The 22,955-nt window shown below is 51.0% G+C and overlaps 9 protein-coding genes and 1 non-coding gene across 10 annotated transcripts; 6 read left to right on the forward strand and 4 right to left on the reverse strand.

The window, feature by feature from the left end:
* Nucleotides 1–277: 277 nt before the first annotated feature.
* On the reverse strand, nucleotides 278–1,460 carry EI97DRAFT_438457 (uncharacterized protein; the record flags this gene model as incomplete). Its single annotated transcript, XM_033799496.1, has 2 exons — nucleotides 278–1,206; nucleotides 1,262–1,460. The coding sequence occupies 2 exons, from the start codon at nucleotides 1,458–1,460 to the stop codon at nucleotides 278–280; spliced, it is 1,128 nt and encodes a 375-aa protein (XP_033658590.1).
* Nucleotides 1,461–2,024: 564 nt separating this feature from the next.
* On the forward strand, nucleotides 2,025–2,656 carry EI97DRAFT_368339 (uncharacterized protein; the record flags this gene model as incomplete). Its single annotated transcript, XM_033795131.1, has 3 exons — nucleotides 2,025–2,162; nucleotides 2,213–2,518; nucleotides 2,576–2,656. 3 exons carry the CDS (start codon nucleotides 2,025–2,027, stop codon nucleotides 2,654–2,656), a joined length of 525 nt encoding a protein of 174 aa, XP_033658591.1.
* Nucleotides 2,657–3,417: 761 nt separating this feature from the next.
* Nucleotides 3,418–3,527, forward strand: EI97DRAFT_t4. The gene has a single exon. It is a non-coding gene; the product is annotated as a tRNA-Asn (tRNA).
* Nucleotides 3,528–3,758: 231 nt separating this feature from the next.
* EI97DRAFT_19322 (uncharacterized protein) lies at nucleotides 3,759–7,474 on the reverse strand. The gene has a single exon (XM_033793620.1). The coding sequence runs from the start codon at nucleotides 7,365–7,367 to the stop codon at nucleotides 3,909–3,911; it is 3,459 nt and encodes a 1,152-aa protein (XP_033658592.1). The 5' UTR covers nucleotides 7,368–7,474; the 3' UTR covers nucleotides 3,759–3,908.
* A 366-nt stretch (nucleotides 7,475–7,840) lies between these two features.
* EI97DRAFT_19353 (BIG1-domain-containing protein) lies at nucleotides 7,841–8,910 on the forward strand. Its single transcript, XM_033793622.1, has 3 exons — nucleotides 7,841–7,974; nucleotides 8,028–8,413; nucleotides 8,465–8,910. The coding sequence occupies exons 1-3, from the start codon at nucleotides 7,877–7,879 to the stop codon at nucleotides 8,842–8,844; spliced, it is 864 nt and encodes a 287-aa protein (XP_033658593.1). The 5' UTR covers nucleotides 7,841–7,876; the 3' UTR covers nucleotides 8,845–8,910.
* A 1,127-nt stretch (nucleotides 8,911–10,037) lies between these two features.
* Nucleotides 10,038–11,165, forward strand: EI97DRAFT_429140 (uncharacterized protein). The gene has a single exon (XM_033797375.1). It carries the CDS (start codon nucleotides 10,288–10,290, stop codon nucleotides 10,867–10,869), a length of 582 nt encoding a protein of 193 aa, XP_033658594.1. The 5' UTR covers nucleotides 10,038–10,287; the 3' UTR covers nucleotides 10,870–11,165.
* A 518-nt stretch (nucleotides 11,166–11,683) lies between these two features.
* Nucleotides 11,684–12,668, reverse strand: EI97DRAFT_438462 (uncharacterized protein; the record flags this gene model as incomplete). Its single annotated transcript, XM_033799497.1, has 3 exons — nucleotides 11,684–12,265; nucleotides 12,396–12,420; nucleotides 12,523–12,668. The coding sequence occupies 3 exons, from the start codon at nucleotides 12,666–12,668 to the stop codon at nucleotides 11,684–11,686; spliced, it is 753 nt and encodes a 250-aa protein (XP_033658595.1).
* Nucleotides 12,669–14,046: 1,378 nt separating this feature from the next.
* Nucleotides 14,047–15,166, forward strand: EI97DRAFT_447151 (uncharacterized protein; the record flags this gene model as incomplete). The annotated part of the gene is made up of 3 exons (XM_033800075.1): nucleotides 14,047–14,067; nucleotides 14,208–14,873; nucleotides 14,927–15,166. 3 exons carry the CDS (start codon nucleotides 14,047–14,049, stop codon nucleotides 15,164–15,166), a joined length of 927 nt encoding a protein of 308 aa, XP_033658596.1.
* A 421-nt stretch (nucleotides 15,167–15,587) lies between these two features.
* EI97DRAFT_409556 (uncharacterized protein) lies at nucleotides 15,588–17,205 on the reverse strand. Its single transcript, XM_033796671.1, has 2 exons — nucleotides 16,395–17,205; nucleotides 15,588–16,345 (listed from the first exon to the last, which is right to left on the reverse strand). The coding sequence occupies exons 1-2, from the start codon at nucleotides 16,954–16,956 to the stop codon at nucleotides 15,720–15,722; spliced, it is 1,188 nt and encodes a 395-aa protein (XP_033658597.1). The 5' UTR covers nucleotides 16,957–17,205; the 3' UTR covers nucleotides 15,588–15,719.
* A 149-nt stretch (nucleotides 17,206–17,354) lies between these two features.
* Nucleotides 17,355–19,598, forward strand: EI97DRAFT_463456 (diacylglycerol O-acyltransferas-like protein 2B). Its single transcript, XM_033801359.1, has 2 exons — nucleotides 17,355–18,234; nucleotides 18,285–19,598. The coding sequence occupies exons 1-2, from the start codon at nucleotides 17,651–17,653 to the stop codon at nucleotides 19,297–19,299; spliced, it is 1,599 nt and encodes a 532-aa protein (XP_033658598.1). The 5' UTR covers nucleotides 17,355–17,650; the 3' UTR covers nucleotides 19,300–19,598.
* The last annotated feature ends 3,357 nt before the right edge of the window (nucleotides 19,599–22,955 follow it).

The raw sequence follows: 22,955 nt of genomic DNA on the forward strand, positions 1-22,955 counted from the left end.
TCTGTATCCAGGTGAAACCCACCACTTTGCTCTCCTGATCTTGTACAGGGAAATCGTAGAATCATTGCGTAGCGAAGAGTAAACCCCCAGCTGCTTCTGGCGACAGAGTTGCCCTCGCCTTGCAACAGTTGTCCAGATGGCAGTGTCTAATTGCAGTTGACAAGACTGGCAGCGGGACCACTGATAAGGAATTCGCATCCGTATCGCGGAGTTTTGGAGGGTGCTAGCGCTCTGTCTCAACTTCCTACTGGGTTGCCCTTCGCAGACCTGCCGTTGCCTATTCCCAAGGGTTCTGTATATCGTCCTCAAGAGGGAGCAATTCTTTCTGAAGTCTCGCAGCTACTTCGTCTGCTTCTTTCCAAACTCTGAGGAGATTGCGGCCGACAATCTTTCCAGCGTCTTCATCGCTTACGCCCTGGCGGAGCAGCTCTGTGACAAGATCGGGGAATTTCGAGACATCCTCCAAGCCAACCGGTGTTGAGTCAATCCCATCATAGTCCGTCCCAATGCCAACGTGGTCGTAACCGATGAGCTCCCCAATGTGTCTGATGTGACGGACGACCTGGTTCAGGGTGGCATTGGCAGGATACAGCTTTGGCAGCTCGGACGGTGAGTCTCCCGGCACACACGATATAAACCCCGGACTGAAGTTCACCATCACGACAGAGTTTCTCTCCTTCACATATTGCAGAATGTCGTCTGGTACGTTGCGAGGATGCGGGCATATGGAATAAGCAGAGCTGTGACTGAAGATCGGGGGTGCCAAGCTGCCTTCCCAATCTCCAGTACCGTTGCCGACCAAGACATCTTTCATGGTGTCTTTACTGACGTGCGAGAGGTCGACGAGCATGCCCATCCGGTTCATCTCTTTCACAAGATCACGACCTGCAGGACTGAGGCCGTGCCAGTATGGTTTTGCGACGATAGCCTCGAAATTGGGGCCTGATTCCAGAGCGGCATCTGCATACTTGTTATGGCAGTTCCAGGTTAAAGTCGCGTAACGAACGCCCAGTTGGTGGTATAAGCGCAAAGTGGATACGGAGTTGCCAATTTGATGGAGTCCCTCAATAGCTGCAGGGGAAATGAGGCGACCTTCTTTGAAGGCGTTGAGAGCTTCGGAGCTATTTCTCGCTGGAGAGAAATACTTGGGATAGTTTTGGCCTAGACGCTGGAATAGATCCAGTTGATCAAGTGTGAGGCGGACAACTAAACTTGTTAGCTATCAAGGTGACAGCCGTTCAAGACTACCACAGGGTCTTACTTTCAGAATATCGCTCAGTCGAGAAGTCCGTCCCATTTCCTGGAGGGCACGGCATGAACGCGCTCCAGAAGGCGCCGCCCTGTTTGCCCCTGTCCAGCCTAGGTAGATCTACATGCTGAGGAAAGCCGCCATTCTCGAATTTGTCTCTGAATTCAGGACCATAGATGTGATTCTTGTATCTGGTGCGAATGTAGATCATCAGATCATTATGTCCATCTACGGGATATGAGCACCTTTCGTTACCAGTCGCTACAATACACACCTATGAGAGGATTGTCACGGAGAACTCTGCTCGCCCTTTCTTCGAGGGTAAGCGTGGACAGCCGCTGGCTACCGGAAAACCTTCCAGGGCATTTTGTGGACAAACGAACATCAAAACGAGTCAAAATGAAGAAGATGGACAGCAAGAATATGGTTGTGTAACCGCACGCATAGAAAACGCGACTGCGTCGGGGACGCTCCAAATCAGGGGATATGGACAAGCTAGGCGCCCTCGAAGGGACCTTCTCACCCTGTTTAGGTTGATCCATTCCAACCATGACGCTCGCTGATAATCAGAAAGGAGGAGGACAATGTCAGACGAATGGTGGATTGCATGAGGTTGAAGTTCGTCGGATATGATTGGCCAGACCATGCATGACAAAGCTGGACTTGGCAGGGCACATCCAATGGTTTAAGGTGAACGTCACCTCGGACGACTGTAAACATCCAGCCTTCTCTTGAACTGAATTGAGATAGCACCTCCGGCCCAGGGATCGTAACAATGGCGATTATCTCTGCGTACACCCTTATCCGCACCATCTCCTTATTCCATTTAACGCTCGCGGTGCTCTTCATCAAGAATCCCAAATTGATTGCCGACCAGAGCCTCGTTTATGTGATGGCTGAATCTATGCAGCTGGTATGTCTACCTATAATAGAACTATATGCCACCTCGCTCACCACCAACAGCCTACACCACGAGAATTCAGCAAACCGTCCTCCGTAACCGCCTTCATCGGTGTCCTGTTCGCCTTTCTCGGTCTCTCTGACCTGACAGCGCTATCTCTCCCCGACGAAATGTGCGAACGGTTCTGGGGCACGCAGACGCCTGTTCGTCTTACCTTCCTGTTTGCGGTCACCGGGTATACCTATATGTTCAAGGAAGGCGGCATGTTTGCGAGCAAAGGTCGCCAGTACACGTTCAATTCAGGGGACAATATGAAGAACAGCATCATATTCACATGGGGCTTTCTTGAGCTGGGTATCTGGTTTTGGGTATGTTGTCCCCTGCGTTGGAATGGATGGGGTATTTTGATGCTAACGGTCACGAAGGTTTTTGTGAACCTTCGAGATGAACGGCGGCAGAGGTCGGCCAAGTTGATTGAGAAGAGGAAAGCTGAGCTCAGTATATGAGGCGACTGGCTAGAGGATCTACCTCTGCGAGACCGAGCCTGTGAGCTATGATAGCGTTCGACACTGCTACCTCCCTCCCTCGAGCACAGCGCACCGGGGACTCTGGCGCCAGTACTGCCCAAGTGGCATCATGCTCGAATAATGCACCCAAGGACAAGAGATCTATCTGGAATGAGGCTGAAAATTCTTCTGGGAACATGCAGTACGTCCGATTCCTGCTTCGAGGAGCTAGGCATCACAGAGCAGGAGGGGTTGATGGCGCAACCGATGCGGAGATCAAGGATATCACATCCATGGCCGCGTATAAAGCCCGTTTGTAGGCTCCAAGGGGACTCAGCACAATGCACCAGGGGTTCTCATATAAAACCAGGAAGAACACATGGGCAACGTGAAGGGTTGAGCGGGGAACAGACACTGAGAATATCAGCTTCAGTTACCCGCAGAACGATAAATTACTCTATGTTGGATACAAGCTGACCTTCGCTAGACGCTGTATATCTATCTTTTGCTTCTAACAATTTTCCTTTCAACAGTTCAATGAGCCAAAGGGCTAAGACGGACCTCCAGACCCCTGTCCGCCTGCTCCACCAGTTCATCAATTTCCCGAGCGCCATACCCACTACCCACGTAGGCCCCACCCCCCTCGTTTTCATTTTGGCATCTTCAAACCTCGCCCTTTTTCAACTCCATCGTTCTACAGACAGTTAACACACTTATAAGTGCTCAATTGGCAGATACTTTTCATCAAATCACTTTTGACATCCTCCGTGGCGCAATTGGCTAGCGCGTCTGACTGTTATTCGACTTAAATTCGACGTTATTTCGGATCTCAAAAATCAGGAGGCTGGTGGTTCGAGCCCACCCGGGGGAGTTAATTATTTATTCTCTTTTGCTCTGTCAACTTATTTTTGATATGGCAGGATGAGTAGTGTTGTATAGATGATGCGTCGTTTTGGTGTTGATTGGGTATGTGTGTGTGCAGGAAGCACTATCAAAGGACAACGGCCTACGCGGATGCAATGAGGAAAGCGTACCTTGGATCTGCAGTGGTATATCTTTATGGCATAGGAACACACATGGGTCACTGGACTCTCAAGTCTTAAATATGAAAATCCCTCCAAAGGACAATGACCTCTGGTTTCATCATTACGAGTCTATGAAGTGGGTATATACCTGTTCTATGCATTACTCAAACTACTGCCTTTACCATCAGTCAAACTTCTCACGCTAACCGATCTCACAGTGTCTATGCCTAAACCACTTCATCCTCCCATCGCAGCTCTCCAGGCTTAGTAGCCACCTCAATATCCCCGGCACCATCCAGCGAAGGCCTAGCACTACTGGCCTCGCTGCTGGCGCCACTGGCCCTTTCCTTCTCCTCCTCCTCCATCTCGGCAGCCTCCCAATCATCTGCCACCTCGGCCAACTGCTTCTCCTTCTCCTTCTTCTTCTTCTTCGTGCTGCTCAGGCTCAAGACGGCAAATCCTCCCTTACTTCCCAGAGGAGCGACCTCTTCCACTCTCCTCGGAGCTACTCGCCTGGCAGCAGCAACCTGACTCCATCCTGCACCAGGACTGGCGTCGGTTTCCCTTCGCAGGACGTTCAATGAGGCATCCACTCGCGCCAGTTGGAGCTTACCCAGCTGTTGCGAGGCAACCGCTTGAGCCAGTACAGGCTTGATAGCCTCCAATCTGGTTTGGAGATCTTGCTCCAGGACATTGGCTCTGGTCATAAGGGGTGGTTGGAGGGTGACCTCTTCGCTTGGCAAAAAGTGAATCTCCAGCTCTATGGGGTATTTCGTCTTCGGTAGAGCACTCTTTACGACAGCGCTAACCTCATCGATCGTCAACGCGAAGCGGGGATTCGTGATGACAAAGGCGTTATATGGATCGCCCGAGCTCGGTTTGGGACGAGACGGAGGAGTGGGAGCGGCAGCTGGGGTACTAACCCGCTGCACCTGCCGGATCCGAGCGCATTCGGCCAGCGTCTTCATCGGGGCCATTACGAATCGGGGTGTCTTGAATATTGCAACATGTCGATGCGGTTCGGGGTCCATGCTCTCGGAGTCAAAGCCAAAGTCCTCTGCGATGGAATGCAAAAACGCTCGCTGATGTGCAGGCATCGGCTTGAAACGTAACCGTTTTTCGTCTGGGTTCGCGGCAAAGAGCCTCAACACCTTCTCTTGCGCGGCGGCCCAGGTGGAGTTCTCCATGTACATCCTCAACGTGTCGGCAGAGTAAGGAATGTAGTCGTCTTGCCGCATTGCCGGATCGACATTGAGTGCCAGGGCTAGTTTGCGATTGCGTTCCAGCCGTGCACACTCGTCATCACACTTGAGTGTCTTCTTCAAATTTCCGTCGCTGGTCTTCGATGCGTTGCATTTCGACTCCTGTTTGATACGCTGGCATTCGCACGTGACGAGAATCTTATGTTGACAAGGCTTGTCCTCCTTGCATGGGAACGGAGAGTGGCAAAGAGCGGCACATGGATGGCCACAGGTCGTTAGTTCTTTGCCGCACACCTGCGTACATGGTTCTTCACACTCTCCAGGACGATGGCATTGCTTCTGACAGGTATGAGCACCGCATTTGAGCCTGCGTCCGCACACCTGTCCACAACGGACATCAGTCAGCCAGCAAGGTTGGTTTTTCATTGCGTTCTTCCCGCAGAGGCACGTCCTTGTGGTCAAAAAAGGACATTTGGGACAATCTTCATCATCCAGATGACAGATGTGCGCAACCTGCGGATGCCCACATGCTTTCGGACGTTCGCAGTTATACCGACAGAGAGGTGGCTTGGTGCCGCATGGCAATGGAGGTTGGAGTACGGTGCGACCGCAATGACAGCTGATTTCATCGAAGATCGCCTCTCGGCACGTCCCGCAAGCACCCTTATGGCAAAGTTCTTGACAACGGTGATCCGGATTCCCGCACTTCAATGGGCGGCCACAGGTTCTGGTACATATATGCTCTGCCTCGTATGAATCCTCCAGTCTCCGTGGCGCAGAATCAAGCGGCCTGGGCTTCCGTCGGTTCGCTTGTCGTTCAGCAGCTTTACGTTCACCTGGGCAGCATCGCTCTCCACACTCATGCCTTCCGCAGTTCAAAGATACTCGACACACTCGCATACACTGCGGAGGCTCTTCCACGCCCTGATGACAAATAGAGGTAGACGTGGTGCGTCCACACCTGCAGGCAATGGAGATCTTCTGCAGACAGGGCGGACATTCTCCTTGATGGCAGGCCTTTTGGCATTCATGCCCACAGCGGAGCACCTTCCTACAAGGCTTTGAGCAGTTGGGGATAGGGTCCTCGCAATTCTGGCGCGTCTTATCGGATATCTCGGTAAGGGGTGTCTTGCCGCAGGGACAGTGCGAGACAATATCTGGAGAACGAGGGCAGTGGGACGGTTGAGGCTCTTGCTGGTGGCATGACTTTTCACAGCGATGCTTCCCACAATCGAATGCGCGACCACAAGTATTGGGGCATTCGAACAAACCTGTCCAATGCTCGACAGCCACTGTTCCATCTGCTGCAATGTGAGACAGGCTACTCTCGAGCTCATCCCCTCGATCGCAGCACAGAATGTCTTTTTGCACCTGGCCACAGTAGCAGCGAGCAGGAATTCGAACCTCACAGGCGCCGCATAGCCCTTCGTGACAAGGTCGGGAGCAGTGATGCTCTCCACAAGGCATGAGCTCGCCACAAACATCGCCACAGCTCCAACCATTTTCGTAATCGGTGTCGACACACCTCCTAGTCGTAGAGTGTTTCCCGCAGAAACAGTACTGGGTAGGGCCCATTTGAGTGCAGGGCGGACAGGGGCCAGCATGGCAGATCGAAGGGCATGGGTGCGGACACTTCTTCGGCAGGATACGAGGCCGCGAGCAGGATTGGCCGCACGAGAATGGAGGAAGTCCGGGCAAAGGACGAGGATCTCTCTCTTTCTCGCACCAGCAATTAAAGCTCTCGGGTAACACGTCCTTGGGAAGATTACACCCGGGGCAACGCCACTGTCGCGGGGGTGGCAGCTCGCCATTCTGGGCCTGTTGTCGCGCGGCAGCAGCTCCTTCCTTGGTTGACCAAGCCTTGATGCAGTGTAGATGGAAAACTGTCCAACAGGTCCTACAGGACCAGGCTTTCGACTTCCTTTTCACTTTGTCGTAGCAGATGGCGCATTCGTAGTGCTCATTGTCGATGTCTTCGTGCGTTCGCGTGGCGATATCGTGAGCAGTGGACTTGGGCGCTTGGGATTCCCGATTCCGTGCTGAAGGCGGAGACGGCTGACGAACAGTAACAGGCTGTCCGGGCAGGAATTCCGGCGCATCGGGCTGCAAACCCGTTGAGGTTCCTGAAGCGGGTTGGGTGCCATCCGTCAACTGCCCTCCGAACTGGCGTCCTCCAGGCCCAACACGCAATCCACGCCCACGCTGGGATCTCTGAAGTCCCCCTCGACCTCCTCTGGCTCCACGTTGTGCCTGGCTTTCTGCTACTTGGACCCGTTCCGGATTAAGTGATTGTGATCTTGCGCCCCCATGATTGTGACCTCTGCCCCGACCCTGTCGTGCACCTCGCGGGGCTTGTACGTCCTGAGCCGAGTCATTCGGTTGGGAGGAGATAGTTTGTTCATTAACTCGGCGTCTCGGTCTCCTCCGTCGTTGCGGGTTGCTCAGTGGCCCGGTGGGCACTTGGGCGGTCGCTACGTCCGACATGCTGGCGAAGGCCAGCCTCAGGGAAACTGCCGTCAAATGTATGAGATGAAGAAAAGGCAGGCTCAAATAATGTGCGACCTGCAGAACCAGAGAGAAAGACGGATGAAACGAGAGGAAGTTGTTGCTGTCGTTGTCAAGAGAATGAGGGAAAGTGGCAACAACAATAAATATATGGGACGGCCAGGCGCCAAGGAAATGGAAAGATGCAGAAGAGATGACTCAGGGTCGCCACGGGCCGAGAAATGGAAGATGGGAACCCGTACCGAGCCCGGAAGGCGAACAGCGGCAGTGTACAAGTTGGGGCTTACCTTGTGGGCCAGAACAAGGCACCCGAACCGTCGTCCACAAGTTTGTGGAGGAAATATTGTTGGTGAATTGCGGATGCGGGTGGGTGCGTCATAGTTCGCCGGCTAAACGTCGGGAGCGAGCGGCCATCAGATGGCCCAGAGCTAAGGGACCGCAATGCCAGTCCCCGACGATCTCCGCCGTCTTCACTTGCACCCACTACAATGGCCAAAACAGCTGCAGCTGTCCTTGCTTTGGCACTGGTTCCATCGGCGCTGGCGTTCCGGGATACGTCTCCCCTGTTTATTTTCTCCACCTCCGAGTAAGCTGGATCTCTCACCTCGTCGGCCACCCATCAACTAATACCAGCTACAGGTTGACCGGCACCGGAAATGTTCCTACTATCGCTCGAGCGGAAGCAGTCGACGACCAGATCAGGCTATTATTAAGTGGATGCCCATCGAGAACATACTTTATTGTCCAACAGGATGGTGTCGCCGCCGCAGACTATGACTCCATAAACGCGCCGCGACTGGCCTCGTACACCACAGGATCGAACGATGTCATCAAAAGCAGCATCACCACGGAGGTTTTAGGAGTTCTGAAGACGGGAGAGCTGTCCCATTATCTAGAAAGCAAATGCGGCGCCAAAGTCCAACAGGCAGACAACGCTAGCGAAGATGAGAGTGATCCAAGGGTCATAAGGGTCTCGTTTGCGGCGCCGTCAGCGACTGATCTCACCAGCGTCCTACGAAAGAACGGCGAGTAGTCCATTAGAGAGCATTAGTCGCTAAGGCTAACATTCTGGTTAGATGGGGAACTAGAATATATCATCTCCCGACTCGCTCCTTCCAAGGACTATACCGTTATTTACACCACGACACCTCGAGACCTGGACGAGTCCCATAACCTTTCCAGTGAACATGTATACGAAATGGAAGATCCATTCCGCGATGCAGTAAAGATGGAGTTGAAGCGAGACACAACCTACATCCGGCGAGCGGACAACGTCAACCAAGGTGGCCTTTTCGAGAAATACCAGTACTTTTCCCCTGGTCTCTTTATGGCCTTTTCTGCAATGGTACCCCTCGTTCTCATCCTTGGCGTCGGTTTGAAAGCAATCGCCGGTCTAGAGGTTTCCTATTTCGCTTTCAGCAAGGAGATGGGTCCCACTGCCCAGAAGAAGCAATAGCTCTGAGATATCCATGTATATTGTGTACCCGGTCCAACATTACGGATAGGCGTTTCGCGTGGGATTGATTGTCGCCTTATGATTGAATGCGATTGAACCTTTTCTTAAAAGAGTCGAGGATCACGTGAATTCTACCCTTTCGGACTTGGAATGTTTGTCTCGACACCTGTTAACACTCGGAATGACGGTGTAGACTCGGAATCAATTGGAGAGGACCATTCGCTGGCTTTATCTAGTCTTCGATTCCCATCTCCACATGTTCGCACGGAAGTGTATGTAATATTTACTACCTTGCCACAGGCGCCAATAACTATCCACTGAGGCCGCGCACCACTGAGCATCTTGGCCGACACTGATATGCATTCGCATGTTTGACAGATTGCAACGGTGTCTCTGGGAGCTCAGAAGCGCTGCAACATTGGGAAACTAAACTTAACCACCTCATCCTAACCCAGAGTCCATCCTGAGAGAAGGCTGGTGAACGCCGAACTCTGCATGAGAAACGGAACGTCTCAATAACCTCTTCTGAAGGGTTGATACAGAGATCCGACAGTGCCGGAAGCGCTGGCGGGTTGCTGAAACCGAGACAGTCGGAGCCGGCGCACAACGCCACATTCGACCTCAGCTGGAGAAGGGAAGTTGGACCCGCGATATTGGAGGGCGCTTGAGTCTCTAACAGTATGGAAACCCGGATTGCATTAAGAGGAAGTCCCTAATCGATGTGGATGAGTGAATGTCTTGGGGATGCTGGTTCGTGATTGGTCAGAGCTCACGGCGAAACTGATATTCCGGTGAACTCTACTAGAAAACCTCCCATGACACTCACAAGAAACCCAAACGCATAATGTTCTGAATAGGCGTCTACCCGTTTCTAAACTAAGACAAAATTTCTCATGCTCTTTGCCCCATTTCAGAATATTCGCGGCGCCAAACAATGACGTGCATCTCTTGCCATACGCGGCCAACATACCGCTTCTCGATGCAACCCAGCGCCTCTTCGAGACACTGTAAACGGCGATTTACCAATCCTGTCTGAGCCAAGCTCTCGTTTCTAGATCGGAGAGAAGTGCAGAGGAGGCGTTGCATCTGCTTCACAATAGGTTTGGCGTCTCGATCCCCCTTAGCATCCCCCCGAAGATGTAGTCCGCGCTCTAAAGGGGCCTCTCCGCAATTACACCCTGAGTAGGGGTTCGCATATATAAGTACTCATAATAGCCCACCCATTCGAGCAGCAAACAAACAGCCCACACTCTCCTTCTCTTCGATTCACTTGGTTCTTTTCATTCTTCACCTCAACTATCCTTCATTCTTCCTGGTGAAGACGGCCGGTCCTTTAACATATCCAACCTTCCATTCAGACTCTCCCTTACAGCCTACTTTACCTAAACTTGGACTTCTATCAATCATTCAACTTTCTTTATATACATACATACTCATCTCAAAATGGCACCCCTCCTCAAGCTCGCCACACTCCTCTCCCTCTCCCTCTACGTCGCCGCCCAAGGCCTCGGAACCCAATTCATCACCGGCGTCTGCACCTCCGACGCCGACTGCGCTTCCGGCTGCTGCGGCTTCAACTCCGGCAAGTGCGCTGGACCGGTCATAGCTCAGGAGCGTGACGGAGGCTGCGGCTTCGGCGACGCCCAGCCTAATGATCGGGCTGCGCAGCAGTTCCGGAATGGACAGGGTGCTGCACCTCCTGCCTCGAATAATGCGAATTTGAATATGAACGCAAACGGAATCGGAAACGGCAACAATGGAGGCAACAACGGCAATGGCGGGAACGGGGCAGGCAATGGCGCAGGCACGCAATTCATCACGGGTCCCTGCTCCAGCGATGCGGACTGCGCATCTGCTTGCTGTGGGTTCAACAGCGGGAAATGCGCTGGGCCTATCGTGGCGCAGGAGAGGGATGGAGGGTGTGGATTCGGTGATGCTCAACCTAATGATGATGCTGCTCAGGCTCTCCGGGGCCAGAGGCTTGGGAAGAGGGGTGTTGCGCACTGGAGGCAGGAGATCAACTAAAGAATTGGAGTTTGGGTAGGGACTAGGGGTCGGAATGGGGTCGAGGGAGAGAAGGAATGTGTCTGTTTGAGGCACTGTAGGTTCGAATGTTGGTATTCACACGCGGAAGAAGCTTGTGGATAGCACTCTACTTGGGCGTTGGATTTCGGGCATCATCTACACAGGTCTCGATGAGTGGACCTCGCAACAAATTCATTTTTACATGCTCTAATATCTCACCCCTTGGCTAGAGTCCGTTTAGACCAATGTAGTTCTGGATGGGATATATTAAGGCACGGTAGAAACATGTGGGTAGCGTTGTATTTCGCGTATTGTAGGCATCGGGCTCTTGAAGCAGATCACGGATCTCTATCTCGCAGAGAACTCAATCTTACATGGCATGGTAGCTCGCCCATTGGATAAAGTGCGTTTGGGCTATTGTATTTCAACGAGTCCGATTTTCAATGGCCGTAGTAGCATGCAGCTAGCATGGCATTTTGAGTACTACCTACAGCAATGTCTGGCAACAGACCTTGCAAAGGAACTTCATCATATATATTATAGTAGGATATTCTAAGTCTGCCTTTATAGCTACGTGCTTTCTCTATCTGCTCCTCTTTTTCTTTGTCGTCCGTATTCTTCTCTCCCTCGTCCGTCGTACTCTTGACCTCTATTGGCAATTACACGCGCAGGCTTAGAGTATTGATATTAAAGCACTGTTGAAGCCGGTAGCCTACATGGTAATTTGGATATTATATATATTCATCGTTTGTAACAGGCAGTGAAAAGGGACCTAAATCGTACATGCTATAGTAGGCTTTTGTAAAACCCCGCCTTATTTTCTTGCTTCTTTGGCCTTCGCTCCTTCACCTCCTTCATCCTTATCGTTCTTCCCCTTGTCCTTGTTCATCTTAGACCTCATTGACAAGTATACCCTATACTGGAGACCCATGACATAATCATGCGCCAGACTGCCACACCTGCCAAGTAATATGCCGAACTGTTCCTTCATATCTCCAGTGAGGAACTCTTCTGATCTGAGGATCAGAGAGGAAAGAAAGATGCGCTTCAATAGAGCATGCCGCACTATATTATTCGAACTCGACTCATAGAGAAAATTTAGCGTATTGAGCAATTCCTCTTGTTTGACAAATCTCCTGATAACCTGATGGCGCATCATCGCCAAAGCGGCGTTGCGAAGCAGTTCATCTTCTAAAGGAAAGCTTGCCATAAAGACCCTGTAGATGACATCCAATGTCGTCATTGTATCCGTGACATCGGCATCGTTCGCGTCGGTTGGCGGACAAAAGGCCATAGTCACCTGTTTCCTCTGGGGAATAGAAAGTGTATTTGCTACCCAAAATTCCACGATACAGTCGACAATGTAAGGAGGTGTGACTGGATCAAAATGGAGCACCTGGAATGAATCGGTTTGGTTCGACTATGAAAGTGACATGGCGCGGCCGTGGATGCTGTTTCAAACCTTGTCATATGCATCTACTGCCTTCCGCACTGCCAAAGATGTCTGCGTGGCATGTGGAGCATACAATCTGAACTTGGCTCCGCGACACTCTAGAATAATGAAGTTTCCTTGTCGATGGTTCTCCTTTGAATATTGTACGCGCCTGAACGTAATAAGCTCACTGTCTGCTTCTCACGTCCTTTTCATCTTACTGAGACTCGATCGCAAGCTGCGCTGATTTCGTATTTTGAACCTTTCCATCCATAACCTGAGCGTCGAGATTGTCGTCAGCCCACTTGGCGAACGCATCAAACATCTGCTGTTGGGTCTCTGCGTCCAATGACTCTGAAAAATCCATATCTGTGAACTTAGGAGGAACCACGGCAACAGAATAGAGAAACAGTGACGAGTTAGTTGAGAAGCAGGCATAGCATTGGAGTGGCCCTCAAAGATTGCCACGGAGGTTTGATATACCGATACCGAAATGAGGAGGTGGTGAAGGTGAAGGTGAAGATCTGTACGGTTGCGCGCTCGCATGCCTTCTTGAACAATTCTGTAAAAGCACCATTCAGTAGTATATATATTTTTTCTTTTTCAAACCCCTTATCAGACAGTGATGGTCTAGTGGATAAATAATGGAGTGCCCGGCGTTCTCTGGGACGAAGTTAGACCTGGCTCTCTGGGTCCCACTGACCTCACCGTCACTTTTTGCTCGTTGCTTCGATCTTGGGCGTTGGCAAATAATCCTTTCTTTTTTCTTTCTTTCCATTTTTTTACTTTGGTCCTCAATTTCGTCCTTCTCCCTACCAGATGACGCCCTACTCTGCAGTCCCTTCCCGCTCCCTTATCAAGGCACTGCACTTCAAGGATGTAGAGATTATTACACTCCTTCCTATCGAAAAAGAATATTTCTGCGTCGAATACTTGATTGGTTACATAAGTGTCACATCAATATCAATCCTGCTCAATGGTAACATTATATCCACGCTTACGCAGCGTACGATCTTAGGACCTTCAAGTAGCGTATTAACGACATCACTGTGCAACTTATAGGCACAATCAGCGTGCTATCTACAATTGCTTATATCTGATCTATTTCTGTTTCCACCGCTAGGTCCTAGAAACAGAAGAGGGGACGACAAACCAGGGAACTTCAATAATCTTGCTTGAACGAGAAATCCTCTGATATACAGATAGTATAAATATTCTTAGCTCTATCCTGCAAAGTCTATAAGGTTAACTTGGTAAGAAATTATAGTACATTTCGTGATACAATTATCAAATCGGCCTTTCTATCAGCGGGCAACACAGCGTTTGGCTTATATCTGTGTTTTAACACGCATTGGATGTATATTGGAATCTATGTCACAAACTAACTGAAATACTGGAGTCAAGGGCACAACACCGAGTTTTTTCCGCAGAGAGTATCCGAAACTGTGGGAAATCGTTATGATGTACAGGTAGGAGAGCTTCATTGTGAGTATTCTGGGAAGAACACAACGTAATTTGGTCATGACAGACGGGTTGAATAATACCGGTGGTAGTCCCGAATGTCAGGAAACTACCGATTTGGTATCCGAGAGGCCGTTTGACTAGGATAACCGCTTTAGCCATATATGCGCATCATTTACAAACCCCATCTTAGAGCGATCTCGCTTATCCTCTAGGCCAAAGGAGGCATTTAACAAAATAACTTCGTACCTCTAGTTGCTTCATGTATGAAGCGCAATTGAAATATGGCGAAGCTTAAAGAGAATGTTAGACCCGCGGCGCAGGCAAAAACTGATTCACTCTCTTCAAACCCGTGCGCTGCCCAAGTGCTATCAAGATGAGAATCCCCTCTATTGCCTTTGCTCCTCTACTGTGGCATTACGCCCAGGCGCTCCCCAGCCCTCAGTCCTTTACACCGGCACCTGGAAACTTCCCGGCCAAGGGCGACGGCGATTATGCTGGTGGTATCTTCTGCATTCCCCTCTCGGATCTTCCAAAGTACACCCCGGGTGGGGTAGGAACACAACCTGGCAGTGAGGCTCCAAAAGGAACCGGCCAGAAAACTTCCGGCTCAGGTCCCTATCCCGCACACATGACCACTGACCCGACGCTGCCTGGACACACCATCTTTGCCCCCAAGACCGCTCCACCATCAAACGTCTCGCTCCCCTTTATCGCCTGGGGAAATGGTGCATGCTCGCTGGATGCTGCCCAATACCAGAATTTCCTTGTCGAAATCGCGTCCTACGGATATATGATTGCCGCGGACGGAACACCAAACAGTGCGTCCAGCGCACAATCCAAGGTCCAGGACATGAGAGACAGCCTGGATTGGGCAATGGCTGGAAAAGCGAGCAAGTATGGAAACGTCGATCTCACTAAGATTACCACTGCGGGGCATAGTTGCGGTGGTCTGGAGGCGATGAGTACGGCGTACCACGACGATCGCGTCAAGAGAATCATGCTGTTTAACATCGCCATTTTTCAGGATGACCGCCGCTATCTTCTCCAGGAGATCAAGGTACCTGTTGCGTACTTCATCGGAGGGAAGAACGATATGGGTTACAACACTGTGAGATAACCCCTTCATCATTGCCAAATAGAACAATCTGACGCATTCTGCAGTCCGCCAAAGACTACGCGCTGTTGAACGCAGGTCTGCCCAAGCTCCGTGCTAACCTTGACACTGGCCATGGTGGCACTTTCTCAGCTACGAACGGTGGCAAGCAGGGCAAAGCAGCTGTAGCATACCTCAATTGGCAGTGGAAGGGCAACACTACCGCTAGGGACATCATTCTGGACCCGAAGAGCCCCAGAAGCCTTGTGAAGGATAATTGGATTGTTGAGCACGCCAACTGGTCGTAACTTCTGAGCGTATACTGAAGAGGGTCGCGTTGTGGGTAGCTGTAAATATCGTGGGGTAAGGGGTTTTGTAAATAGGGTATCATTCTTTCATCGCTCACGTCCCCTTTTGCTGGCCCGGAAATAGGGATATCAGTACAACTCCGAAATGGAGGCTTGTACCCTATCATCCCAACAAACCGGGGGATGGTAAATTCTTGGATGTTACGAGTGTATGTCTGGAGGATTGCGGCCGCTGGCATGCTCAAGCATGCGGATAGTCAGTGAACAACTTCCGCTTTTAATAGCGAGGTTCTGCGGCGAATACTATCCAGCTTATTGCTACTCTTTCGGAGCCCTACTAGGTTGAACGAGGAAGAACGGTGTGGTTCAAACATTGTACTGAAACCGAGAGTAGAATATATATCGTCCACGCACATTTTCTACCCCACTGCCGCTTAGACTTGGCTGTGGATTTTCCCTAACGACCGCAAACCAGCGAAGTTATTTATCTAGAGCCAAAATCATATCACATCATGTCATGCAGGAAGGGGGTCAAAATGAGCTTCGATTACAGTTATCGAGCTAATAATCTAACGCCCAAACCGACACTTCCTGTCTCGAAACACTCGACTAGTCCTGCGCCGACGCACTCTTCCAATATCCACTCAAACTTCATGCCGAAAAACTGCTTCCATTTCTTCGTACGGCCAGGTAGCACGCCAGCGAACTCTCCCCTAACCCTCTTCGCACGCGTCTGTTCATCCGACCCTGGAACGCCACCGTCCCAGCGCTCGCGCAGGACATCCAGCGGTGCTTGTTTGTATTTTGACTTCTTGAGCAGAGAGAGGAAGTGGTTGCGTGCATCGGTGACGAGCTTGATGTGGGAACCAGTATTTGGCAGAGAGAAAGTATACAATGAGGAACCGGGCTTCCAGCTGGGACGGCCGCCGGATATATGATGAGCAGCTTGGGCACCACCAACAGCAGCAAGCGACCCTGCTGCATGTCGCGAGCCCGCAGTTGAAAGTCCCGAGAGGGTTCCTGCACCTGGTGATGCAAAGAGGGAAGACACAGAACTGCCGCCAGTAGGAGTCGTGAGAAAACCAGAGGCCATAAGCGTTTTCAGCTCGGGAGCGGTGAAGGAGTCTCCAGATATTGTTGCTGATGTTGGGTTGCCGTGGATTAGTGACAGATATTTGGCTTTGAGAATTTCAGCAAAACGCAGGTGGACTATGATGAGAAGACGTACACTTCACTCCCTCGTCCAAATCAGGATGGGACAGAACTAACTTGTCCCACTCCTCTACAAGAGCCAAACCGTCTCCTATATCAGCTGCCCCTCCACCGCGATGCGGTAGGATCACTCTCCTCAAAACGCCAGCCTGCGCCAGCTCATTGATCTCCCGCTCTGTCCTAGTCGACGATCTGCTCAGTGCATCGACATGGGCCACCGTAACGATGGGAGGCAGATTTTTGCGGAAGTTCAGTACCTCCGCTATTCGAGTTGAATTCATCCCAGCCCCTGATTCTGGAATATCCTCAAACATCGCAGTTCGGATGTGTTGTACGCACTCCCTGACATCTCGAAAGTGAAAATTTACCGCGAGTGAGACAATAGCTCCGGTATCGTCCAGTGCTAGTTCTTCAGTATTTCCCTGGGATAAGGTAGGCCTTGAAGCCGAAGAGGTTTTGCGAACGCGCGGACTAGAGGAAGGGGAAGAAGTTGAACGTCGGAGCCCCAGAGAGGAAGCAGTGGATTTCCGTGAGTTTTTCACCCGAGAAGAGCGGCCTGGAGTTATCTGAAACGACATCTGCACCTATTTTGTTCACGGATTTTGTTGGGCTGCAAACGGAGGCACTGGCATCCAAGATGAACGGTGATATGTGGCAAGTGACCAGACGGAACAAGTCTTGCTGACAACAATGACTGAGTCACCCTGGCGAGCGAAACTCCTCCCACAGTGGGTGCGAGTGGCAGAACAACAACATGATAACTTTGGCAGAAGCTCGGAACATGCTTCAGTAGTGGCGAATTAGAGTAATCCGGCACTGAGATGGTTTGTCGATCGTGGGTTTGAAACAAGGGAAGGGGTCCAACTGCGCCACAGACCACGGCCACAATCGTTCATACCTGAACGGGTTTAGCTTGATCTTGACCCTTGACAGCAATCGCATCCATCTGCGCCGTTGGAGATTCAAGTGCATTCCACAACAATTAAGGGCATCCTTTCATGCCCTCCTCTTCTACCTCATTCTTCCTCTACGTCGTAGAACGGAAGGTCAAACTATCTTCGCAAATCTCAAGAGAAAGGCCTTTCTAGCCAACGCGCCACAAGCACATGCATCGCACATAAGGAACCGACGTCATTCCCCGGCTAGAGCCAGCCTCGGTGGTTTTGTTGGGACCCACGCAACATCCAACGACATCTTAAATATGACCTCTGAGGACTGAAAGACCCCTCATTCTTCTCTTCTTTGTCCAGTGCTGCAACCGTACTGTCAGACATGGCGCTTCCTGCGGAGCCTGCTGCCCCACAAGAGCGAAAGGCTCACAATCTCGCACCCAAATCGTATGACGAAGCTGCTGAAGAGGCTCTGTCTCCAGGCCCAGACGAACAGATTCGAAACCCGAACCCTGAGCCCGCTGATCCGAACGAACGCAAAACTCGACATTTACCTCCCAAGTCATACGCCGAAGCAGCCAAAGAAGACATTGTCGATGCGCCAGTCGATATGAAGAAGTCAGACAGAGCAAAAAGTGTACAGACCATTCAAGCAAACGGCAAAATAACGATACCGACAAGCGAGGATAAAGAACACTATGAAGGGAGAGGAGAGGACGACAGTCCTAGGAGTCCTGACAGGCGAAGGTCATCCGTCAAATCCCTAGGGTCTCCCCGACGCAAGCACGGCGGTCAGCTGGAGTCTGAGATTTTTGAAAAGCATCAGAATGGGACAGGAATGCCTTTGACAAGCGTAAAGGTGTCTGAAAAGTACGCGAAGAGTACTCGCACCCCTGATGCTCCCAGGAGGCGCACGTCAACCCTCATGTCAGGGAAGCAAGCTGGTGCGGGATGGCAGAAGTCTAAGTACGCCTCCTTGTTGGTTTTTTGGAATGCAGTTTGCTCACCGGTTCAAGGATACGATTTGCCCCTCTCAATGTTCCCCTTCAGCGCCGTCTACAAACCCTCGCTGTTTTGATTCACACTCTGACGCCCTTCTGTCTTCTGACTATCTTCTTCTTTCTTTGCAGTATACCACTCCTTTGGCCGATACTGCTGCCTTACGTCATATTCGTTCTTTTTTCGAATGCAGGAATATCAGGAGAACTATCATATCGTAGCGAGAGAATCCGGCGACTCCGTATATGGTCTTTGTTCGCTTCGTACTTCCCGGCCCGTCTTCATCGGACGTACGAACTCGAGCCAACACGCAAATACGTGTTCGGATATCACCCTCATGGCATCATTTCACATGGTGCTTTCGCTGCCTTTGCAACAGAAGCACTCGGCTTCTCACAGCTCTTCCCAGGCATAACAAACACGCTGCTTACGCTGGACACCAACTTCAAGACTCCCCTTTATCGGGAGTATGCGTTATACCTGGGCCTTGGATCCGTCTCTCGGCAATCCATCGATAACATTCTGTCAAAGGGAGGCGTCAACGGCGAAGGCATGGGCCGCGCAGTTACCATCGTTGTAGGTGGTGCTCGTGAAGCACTCGAAGCCAAGCCTGGAACCATTCGTCTCCTTCTCCTCTCCCGCAAAGGGTTCGTGAAAAGAGCCATTGCCAATGGCGCTGATCTTGTGCCCGTGCTCGCATTCGGCGAGAGCGATATCTACCAGCAGGTGGACGCATCTTCGCACCCATACCTGCATGCGTTTCAGCTTGCTGTCAAGAAGCTCTTCGGATTCACTATGCCCATTTTCCATGCTCGAGGTGTCTTCAACTACGATGTTGGTATGCTGCCATACCGGAAACCGATTAATATTGTAGTAGGAAAGCCGATTCAGGTTGTGCAGTCAAGGCATCCTGACGATGCTTATGTTGCACAAATTCATTCGGAGTATATCAAGGAGCTGCTCCGGATTTGGGACGATTACAAGGACGATTTTGCTAAGGACAGGACGAGCGAGCTTGAGATCATTGAGTAGGGAGTTGATTGGTCGGTCGCTGGTGACTTTACTGGTGGGATTTCTCGACTTTATGAACACTTGAACAATAACACAATTGGTCTCTTCAGATTTCAGTTGCGTATATCATCCTGGAATGGGTCGGTGCGTAAGGAGTACTTTGAACGTAATCTCGAATATCTCAATATTCTGACGAGCTCCCTTTACATCAGTCCGCCCATGCTTGCACCCTGGAAAGACAGAAACTGTCCGAATGCGTGCCAGGTTACAATGTATGAAATGACCGTATGTACGGCCTAACGGCTTAGACAGGATTCCATGCCATCCCTTTTACAAGTACGAACATTTTTTGCTGCACAAGCCCAACGCCGCTCGACGTATATTGGCCCTAAGCTGGCCGCGCCGATTCAGCGCGTTGCCAGAGAGAGTCCGATATGCAGAAATCCTGGCGTATCACCGGCTTTAAAATACTCCATTACTAGAGTTGGCGAGAGTTTTTCAGTTTCCATTTAAAACAAGCATCAGTATTTGGTTCTCCTACTTCCGATAGCTGCGGTTCACCTTTGGGCAAGGGGTCAAGAATAACAGAGGCATGAGAAAAGGGTGACTCCTTCGGGCCGCTCTTGTGGCTCCTATCTCGGGTTTCAGCGGGTGATGGAAGCAGTGACACAATTCAACTGACTGGAAGAGAGTAACGTGCACTTATGATTAACAGCGGCATCACATCCCCTATAATGTAGAACTGCCACCCAAGGATTGGCAAACCATCACTGCACAGAGCAGTGGCAAGAAAACAGATGCCACACACCATGAAGTCCTCCTGCAAAGACCTTCCAACCCCTAATCCCCGGGGCAGAGTCCCTCCAACGCAGTGAACCGCATCCGAGCCCCTTCCATGCAAACACTGTAACCCGTAGAGCACCAACGCGCTCGTGGCAAGCCAGCAGACTCGCCTCGCTGTCAATGACCTTGCGTCTCCCTCGCCCGGTAGAATTGTTGTTGGCTGCTGTGAGAAGATTCCCTGCCCTTCTTGCGGCTGGGGCAGGACCTGGGATGTCTCCTTCTGTAGCCAATGTGGGTGGGCCGCTTAAGGGGGTGGCGATGTCGTAGGGTTGTGCTTTGGGAGGTGGGAAGTGCAGGGTGGCGCTGGGCGTTACTGGAGGCAGTAGAGCCGGGTGCACGGCGGAGGGACGGGAAAGGGAGTAGCAAGGTGATCTCGCGGTGTCTCAGGGGCAATGCATGATGTCGAGGTGGATTAAAGGGGTAGAAAGCCGCTGGTCGGCTTGACTCACAACATTTGGTATGGGCGGCATTGTTCTGGGCGCCATGGCCGCGAGTAAACGCTGACCCTGTGTTCCCAGGGTTGCATAGTGGGCCGTGCAAATGTGAGGCACCCTAAGGTATCTTGTTGTGATGTTGATTCGGCCGAAACCGATGTGTGAGTCTCGCGACGATTACAAGCTCTGTTTCGTAGAGTGTCATGGTTTCGCGGTTCGTTGGGCACCTCAGTTCGAGGTTACAGCGGGCACTGCCAGTGAACCATATTTAGGGCTTTTGAGTAGACACTCAACCATACTGCAAAGCTTCCTGTTAATGGGAAAGTGGGCTTGGATACGAGCATCGCCATGGCGGTGTAATAGGGCGTCGTGTTAGATCACAATGCAGTGCTCGTGCGAGAAGCGACGTTGACCCCTTGTTGAAACGTTCGTACGATAGATGTTGGGAAGGATGATATTCTAAGAACCTCAAGAGTTGCTATTGGTATCTATCCGTTGGAAAGCTCATTTTGAGACAAATACAATAGAAAGCTGTTTGGTGCCAATGCGTGGGGCACTGATTCCTGGATAGGTGTTGATGTTGCGGATGGAGGGGCTAGGATTAAGCATGGAGATGGACGAAAATATGACGTGTTTGCGGCGACTGTTAAGGGGCAAGTGCCTCAGCCATAAGTCTTGCCGTGTAGAAGGGCAGTGGTGATGCCAGAATCCATGGGACAAAGAGAGGTGGATCACTGTGACTTGCCAATGACTTATCCTATGTCATCTTACCTTTTATAACCACCAAATACATGCTTTAGCTTTAAAGTTCTCATTCGACCTGGGTTTCCAACCTTAGAGGTCTTCCTGTATGTAACGAGCTCAAATCCGTAGTGGACAGTAAATGGGTTCAGCAACTACACTATTCTCTTACACGTACTCTGGATACCCCTTCTGCGCCAAACTACGAGTATAACATCCAAGACCTACTGCAACCAAAGCAGTGCTTGAGAATTAAAGTGGTTGATCGAAAGTGGTAAAGTGCTATGGCGAAAATAACTTCACATGAGGAATCAAAAATGGATATGTTTGATGGGACGACAGACTTAGTCTTATCATATTCCCTGAATCTTTGGCTAGCCGTAAGAAATCGGTAAGTAATGGCCGATAAAATTCTCCTTTGCACAGCTGTAAACCTGTAAGCGCCTACGCGTGAGCCCAGCATGGATAATGACCGTTAGCAACCCGTACAATAGGCCACTTGGGCCTCCAACTGAAAAGTAAGACGGGCTGTGACTGGTGCGATTGTGGAGAGTAAGCATGATGAGCAAGCTACAGTGCTTGCACTTCGCAAAAACGCGAACCCGGAGTCATCGCGGCAAAGGTGTTACGAAATCCTTCCGATCCAGGTTGTGGGGCGCACGATGACGTTGCAGGACAAGGCTTTGAGGTCCGATGTCTGCGCACATAGACATATCCAAGTCTCAAATGGTGAGTCTCCGTTTCCGCGAAGTTTAACGCCGTCAAATCTAAATCCGACCCGACTCAGTAGAAGGTCACGGGGTTGGATATATGGCTCCTAGAGAAATGATAAGCTTTTCTCTAAAGACAATATAGTCGTTAGCAGCGGGTGTGAACGCATGGCGTGATTTGCTTCCAAGGTTGTGAATGAATTTTGAATCTGGTCGAGGTCGTGAAAGAACGTGATAGATGGCCACTGTGCATGTAGCCTCCGCGGGCTTGGTTGGGCACGGAGACGCAAGTTTCAGTGCAGGTTTGGACAGACAGTTGGAAAAACATCGTTTCGCAAGACGAGGCTGACTTCAATATCCTAGGGTAGATGGCCAAGGCTTTAAGCTAAACCAAGCTTCTCTGTAATGCCTGCTGCATCCATATTACGCAGTACCTGTCCTAGAGACAGATTCGTTCGAGTAAATGACTCCTTGTCAGATTTCTGTTGTAAGGTCTCTTTCCTAGTGACACATCTTGAGGCCGCAAACTTCCTTGAGGTTTTTCTTGGTGTACATGAGAGTTGATCTGCGGTGATTCAGCAATGAGCGGAGCAACAAACTCTTTTTGACGAAAAGATCTATGGTAAGCGCCCTTGGCCCAGTAACGTCACCTTGAGCAGATTACCCTAGCCCTGCAGACTAGGTGTCTGTGAATGCGCAGGGTCAAGCCCGCACCCTGTCGGTCTCACCGACCGTTCGCGAAGCCGAACTTAAGTATCTGCGGGCAGTGAATAACCGCCGGGGCCGTTTCGCTAGCACTTCCCAGCTTACGGCATCCTGGGGTTGCGTCCCCTGACCGCTTAGCCCCAGAGAACGCAAACGATCTGGGCAACGCGCCAACTAGCCATGAAGGTTGACCCTTATTCCCAGGGTTTGAACTAGGACACCGACGGGCGCGAGGCTACGAGAC

This window comes from Westerdykella ornata, assembly GCF_010094085.1.
Source record: "Westerdykella ornata strain CBS 379.55 unplaced genomic scaffold EI97scaffold_1, whole genome shotgun sequence".
NCBI classification, from domain to species: domain Eukaryota; kingdom Fungi; phylum Ascomycota; class Dothideomycetes; order Pleosporales; family Sporormiaceae; genus Westerdykella; species Westerdykella ornata.

What these genes read in the sequence shown, in the direction of transcription:
- EI97DRAFT_19322 (XM_033793620.1), bottom strand. Translation starts at nt 7,367, where the DNA reads ATGTCGGACGTAGCGACCGCCCAAGTGCCCACCGGGCCACTGAGCAAC.
- EI97DRAFT_19353 (XM_033793622.1), top strand. Translation starts at nt 7,877, where the DNA reads ATGGCCAAAACAGCTGCAGCTGTCCTTGCTTTGGCACTGGTTCCATCG. An exon ending in TTTATTTTCTCCACCTCCGA is followed by an intron (nt 7,975 to 8,027) that starts GTAAGCTGGATC and finishes TACCAGCTACAG; the next exon opens with GTTGACCGGCACCGGAAATG. An exon ending in CAGCGTCCTACGAAAGAACG is followed by an intron (nt 8,414 to 8,464) that starts GCGAGTAGTCCA and finishes CATTCTGGTTAG; the next exon opens with ATGGGGAACTAGAATATATC.
- EI97DRAFT_429140 (XM_033797375.1), top strand. Translation starts at nt 10,288, where the DNA reads ATGGCACCCCTCCTCAAGCTCGCCACACTCCTCTCCCTCTCCCTCTAC.
- EI97DRAFT_409556 (XM_033796671.1), bottom strand. Translation starts at nt 16,956, where the DNA reads ATGTCGTTTCAGATAACTCCAGGCCGCTCTTCTCGGGTGAAAAACTCA. An exon ending in TTTGGACGAGGGAGTGAAGT is followed by an intron (nt 16,346 to 16,394) that starts GTACGTCTTCTC and finishes AAATTCTCAAAG; the next exon opens with CCAAATATCTGTCACTAATC.
- EI97DRAFT_463456 (XM_033801359.1), top strand. Translation starts at nt 17,651, where the DNA reads ATGGCGCTTCCTGCGGAGCCTGCTGCCCCACAAGAGCGAAAGGCTCAC. An exon ending in GCGGGATGGCAGAAGTCTAA is followed by an intron (nt 18,235 to 18,284) that starts GTACGCCTCCTT and finishes CACCGGTTCAAG; the next exon opens with GATACGATTTGCCCCTCTCA.